Below are 6,000 nucleotides of genomic sequence, written 5' to 3'. Positions count from 1 at the left end.
TAAAAAAAAGTACAGTTTCAGTAATCCAGCAGCAAATATTCATTGTAATTTTAATAATAAAATCAACAGACTTTAGGCACAGTTAGGAAAGTCTTTTGACGAATGCACGTGTGCTTCCCCTATTGATCAGGGATCTATTTCTAGTCTATCAAAGCCACCTTAGCTACATATAGACACGCTCCTTTTAAGGTGTCATATGCCTTCTGAACTTCCACAAAGTAACTGTAGAATAGCTGCACACAGCAGAACAAAAATTCTCTTCTGTTTTAGGAATCACAAAGCAAGCATTGCTGCTAGACGTCTTTATTTTCCTTTAACAAAATACACAAAGGCACAAAATTCACTTATGTCTTGTCATTATTGTACAGGTATAAATAGTGCTTTGTATTCAAGTACAATCAAGTGCAGAAACTTTCTATTTTTCTGTAAACACAAAACAGTGTTGTATGTATGTGCCTCTGGTTCATCTGCAACGCAAATACCAAAGGAGATGCCATTTATCTGAGTGCTATTTAACTGAACTCTGTCAAAAAGTTAGACAATGAATAATATTAACACCACTGTAATGACACTTTCCATATGCTTAAGTCAAATGTCAGATGACACTTGAGCTTGTAAACATCTGTGTATTTAAAATGTACTCTATTCATTTTAACAGGGAAGCATTAAAACATATCTTAAGTTCACTAGACCAAACTTACTAGGTCAGTTGCTCTCAATAATTGCTCTTTATGTGAGAGCTAAAGAGATGTCAAATTGTAGGTCACCCTTAGCAAAGCTTATACTTTTAAGTTTTTAAATATGCAAACTGAATGATGGCTACAACTGTTAAACTTCAATCAACTATACATTCTGTGTGTTAACATTTAAAGACACATGCTTAATTTACAATACCCACTTTACACATAGCTTTGACATACTGTGGCAGTTGAGGCAGTTTAAGCTCAAGCGAGATTTTTAAGTTGTACCATTAAAAAAAGCTCACCTGAATAGTAACAACAGGCATGAACAAAGCTCAAAACTAGCTACAGAAGGCACTTGAAGTACTTTATTCTGCTTTCACTAAAGATCCTTCACTTTGTTCAGCTGAAATAGACTCTGAAATAGTGTCTTCCATTGTTGAAATGTTTTCTGCTGCTTCTTTTTCAACTTCTTCAGCTAGCTTATCATTTAGCTGCTCAGGACTTAGTGCTTTGTTATCTGTCTCATTTGTTTCAACAATCTGGGCCGTGTCTTCTTCAGAGTCTGTGGAAAAAAAATTATGAAATAACCATTTCCAGAAGTGAAAAGGTAGCTAATATTCTGAAAAAACAAGTGAAAGAACATTTTGCAATCATACACAGGTTTTGACTAGTCACTGCATGAAATTCTCTACTGCCAAAAACTATTTTATTTTTCTATCAAGAGGGTCACAGGCAAAACCTGTAAAATTTAATAAAAAAGAAAATACTATAGAAAAGAGTTCAGATCCCACTATGAAACTATTACGTATTATTTTTGTGTATTCACCCTCAACAGAATTTTCTAAGCTTGTTCATTAGTGTGAGACAGTGTCAGAAATAAGACATGATGGTAATTCAGCTTCTTTGTTTTTGGTAATGGAAGTTTTGCCAACAGCTTTTTCTATAAGAGTTCAATCTGTACACAGAACCTAAACTTTCTACTTGGTGGAAACTACTTTAAACATAAGGAGACAGATAACCAGAAAAAAAAAAAGATCATTCTAATCTAGTTCTCAACATCTCAAGACAGCCAATGAAAATTACTGCATATTCTCAATCTTCCCACAGGAAGTGTAGGAAGGACACACTGAAGTATCTTTACTCTCAATGTGGGATGGGAGTTTCTTTGATAATAGGCATATTTTGAAGATTAGTCAGAAATATTTATCATAAGTACTACCTCTAAACAAGTAAATTCTAGCTTCCCAACAGGATTTCAGTAGCATATGAGAAAAGACAATCACATTTTGAAGTAAGCATAAGCACTGAAAAACTGAACACCAAGTGTTGCACTAAACACAAAGGTACTGTAGAATGATACTACTGATGGCGGTTTATTAATTGACTAGTATTAGTCAATACTATACAGCATTAACGCATACTGTGAAGGCAAGCAGTTTGCAAAACTGATGCAAAGTTACAGCTCAAAAACATTAGCCTTATCAAATGTTTGTAATTTTGTATTTATCAAGACATTTTGGGTGTCTGAAAGTAAACTGGACTGCTTCAGGCTGATGTTCACAGAATTCAAGCAGGGCTGAAAGTTTTAGAACCATTACTCTGGCTTCTCAGGTCATGACCAACAAGAGCAGCTGCTGCACACCCTGGTCCAGCAGACCTGGTACAACTGCCATGTGTCACCAAGAATGAGACCCCTCTTCCCACACACAGCTCCATGTTCAATACCTTTCTCATCTACCTAGTTCTCATCTACCTGGAACTACCTTCCAGGCTCCACTTCAGACTGCTCAGTGCAGCCCAGCTTCTCCATTTCTTCCTCTGACTTGATCTTCCAATCTTAACAAGTTTGCAGCCAGCTTACCTCCTGATTCAGCTTCCTTCCCTGCTTTCTCAATCACAGGCTGCTCAACACCTGCCCTGGCTTCTTGTTCCAAAATTTCTCTGGAGCCATCCATCAGACAGTCAATCCTCCTATTTCTGCCCAAGCAAATTAATGTCCCTAGTTTCTTTCCAGACCATCCCACTCTCCCCTCCTGCTCTTCAATTTCCTTCTTGATCCCACCCCAGCCTGTGCTCAATCTTTATCACCCAACTGTCAGTTTCCTCTCTTTCATCTCTGCATTTTTTCTTCAGCCTCAAATTCTATGAATAAGTTTCTGCCTTTTCCTGCTGCAATCCTTCCACACTTGGGTTACATTACTTCTTTCTTTATTGCTGCTGCTCAGGCTCGATTCAAAGTACAGGATGTGAGGAAGAGACAACTCCATGCCCTCTCAACTCATTTGTAGCATAGCCCAACCATTACTTGTTTGCAGAGTTTCAGTCCTGCAGTCCTCAACTGAATGAGGCTTAGCACTCTGCAGAAGTGACTTGTTCTTAGTCTGAGCAAGGTAAAGAGACTATTCATTCAGCCTGATCAGGAGGACGTCGAGCATCTACAACATGTTTGAGGACAGCACCAGGGACAACCAGCCACTAGTAGAAGCAAGCAGAAGCTTCTAATTAAAAGGAAAAAAACTAACTGAGTGCATGTTCTAACTCTGTATTCAAAGGAACAGGAGAAAGATGCTGCTTTCATTTTTATATTCTACTAAAAAGTATGGAGACACTGCTTCTCTGAGAAAAAAAATCAGGTATTATGATTTTTCCCTTCACCTTGTTCTTGATTAAACTTAGTGAAACTCCTGAAACTCTCCAGAATATACAGTTAAAACAAACCAACTTACATGGAAAGTTTTGGTCTGATAATTAAATCTGACAAAGTTATAAAGAACTAAAGAGTAGGTCCTTTAAATGAGAAATCAGAGCAATCATAGTTAAGTGGTGCTACTAACTCCAACTATAAACATGACCAATCTTCATTAAACAAATACAGTGATTCCATTTTAAATGCACCAATTAATGGAAAGCTTGCCTAAAGCCAGCTTGATCTCAGTATTGCATGATTTAAGTTATTGTAAGAGCAGTAGCTAAGAAGAGAAAGCTCTAACAGTAAACTCAGAGAGGACAAAAGAAAATTAGTGTTCTTGATGATTAATACTTAATCCATGATTTAACTGAAGAATATAGCTACACATACATGATCTCAACAGCAAACAGCCCTATGCTGGCCTGAGGCAAATTTAAGAGCTGTATCAACATAGCTTTAAAAACCTGCTCCTGGCTACAGCAGTTCCTTTTTTGCCCCCAACACTCCTACTTAATGCTTTGTACTTAGAAAGCATATGTACTTCATATTGTTAGTCAGCTACACCTCTTCTTGTTGCAAAGAATATTTCACTGCATAACCAGTGAAATCACAATACTGCATCACTATTAAATTAACTAGAATATGTATGTCTGTTATGCAGGAATTCACAAAAAAGGTATAAAATAATTACACTAAAACATAGCTGCTTTACTTGTACTTAGTGTAGGAAAAAACCACCACCTTAGCACCACTAAAGTCTGAAGGACATTAGACTTCCACACCATTTTCAAGACCTTTGGGACAAGTTTTCTTCACTACTACAGCTCCCCATTAGGGCAGACTTTCACATGGTGCCATGTGTCTGAAATATCTTTAAGGAACACACGCTTTACAGTAGTCTGTGTTCATGGCTTTGATACTACAGAAAGCTATTTTGAAGCCTTTGAAAAAGAAGCCTGATAACAGCATAGCATTTGATTCCCCACACCCTTTACGTCCTACCAAAAAGGAAAGCTATGTTGTTCAGCAAAATTGAACTGTGGTAGACTGGAAACATAATACATTTTTAAACCAGAAGAACTTGTTTACAAGTCATTAAACTCAAGTTGAGCTGACCCACATCTGCTCAAGAAGTCATTGAATTCTAGCCATATTAGCTGAACTAAGGAAAGGGCACAGCAGGCAGAAACTCACATCTCTGAAAAGAAACAACGGCTTACAAAAAATATAGCAGGCTCATGCTGTCCTATGAAAGCAGAGCATATTTGGTAAAAAGGCAAGCCAAATCTGTGAAACAGAAAATGCCTCCAGTCCAGTTTTTTTAAAAAACAAACAAAAAAAAACCCCACACTAACTCAGACCATTCTGACCAGAACAAACACTCAAAGTTATTTCTTAGTCCTTTATCCTTAACCAGTTTTATTCCTAGATAAAGTTTCTGCTCCATCTATAACACTTGCCCAAAGCCAAGCTCTACTTCTAGTAGAGCTCAAATAAGCATGCAATTAAAGTGCCATTATTTCTGGAGGACAGCATTACTGTGAACCTTTCTGTTGAACAAACCAAGTTTCTGCATCTGCCTTTTAAATGGAAGTTCTTTCAAACATACTAGCAGTTGCTGTATTCCAAGAATCCTTAAAAGTGACACAGCATTAAATCATCATAAAATATTTCATCAAGATGGTCATGGAATTCCATAAAAATCTAGAGACAACACAGGAAGCTGTCTCCATAAAGTGCTGACCACAGTGGTGAAATCTGAAGTTCAAAGGCATCTAATATCATCACCAGGTACTCACCACAAAATACTGAAGTAGTCAAATTTTGTTTTGACCTTCGACCATTGCTAAATGCTAAACCTGAATCAAGAATGCAGTGTAACAGTACCAAATACAGGAAAGGCAAAATTAATCAAGAGGATAAAGGTGGTTCCTGTTGGCTTTTTCAATATGATCCAAACATTAATACTTCCAAGAGAAGTACATAAGAGAACAGACTAGCCTTTGATTAAAAGAATTCAAGATCAAGCCATTTAGGAAAAAGGTAAGAAAAGAACTGAAGTATATTGCTTCATTCTGGTACTAAAATTTCCCAAGTTATTCTGCTGAACAGGGAGGCATGATGTTTGTGCCAGTAATCTGCATCAGACTGACAGCTGACAACCCCATGTTTCCAGAGGATTAAAAAAAATCCAAGGTTCAGTGCCAACAGCACTCCCCATAACCATTCTTCAGATTTCTTATCCACAGGAGTTGCATGTAACATGCTTGTCACTGCATGAGCACACAACTGAAAAGAGATTCAGTTTCATACTCTACTCATTAGTAAAAGTAGCTGACTGGTAAAAAAAATATTTATAGCACTTCTGTATCACATTAGCTTGCAGTTTCTTCGAGCTACACAGCTATGGTCTAAATGAGTTACAGATAATAGTTGGATCTCCCTGTGCTGTCAACACTGTGGTAAAGTTGGGTTTCCTGATGTTAATGTTTGTTTACATCTGTAAGTGAAGATATTCTCTATTCTTGCTATGACAGCCACTATACTACTGTAGTGAACAAAACCCTTCCCCAGACCTATACCTCAGTGATAACTTCAAACCTTGAACTTACAATCAAGGAATATGTT

General features: G+C 37.2%; 1 protein-coding gene across 11 annotated transcripts in view; it reads right to left on the bottom strand.

Moving 5' to 3' along the window:
• Positions 1-287: 287 nt before the first annotated feature.
• The window catches only part of LNPK (lunapark, ER junction formation factor), a 44,197-nt gene continuing 38,484 nt past the window's right edge, over positions 288-6,000 (bottom strand). For all 11 annotated transcript variants that reach the window (XM_030017702.2, XM_041124182.1, XM_030017708.2 and 8 more), the window contains one exon: positions 288-1,245. In XM_030017702.2, coding sequence (XP_029873562.1) covers positions 1,049-1,245 — 197 coding nt within the window. In that variant the 3' untranslated portion in view covers positions 288-1,048. The remainder of the gene's footprint in view (positions 1,246-6,000) is intronic.

This window comes from Aquila chrysaetos, chromosome 6 (genome assembly GCF_900496995.4).
Source record: "Aquila chrysaetos chrysaetos chromosome 6, bAquChr1.4, whole genome shotgun sequence".
In the NCBI taxonomy this organism is placed as follows: Eukaryota; Metazoa; Chordata; class Aves; order Accipitriformes; family Accipitridae; genus Aquila; species Aquila chrysaetos.
Note: the sequence above shows the minus strand (reverse complement) of the source record. Positions and strands in the feature narration are given on the sequence as shown.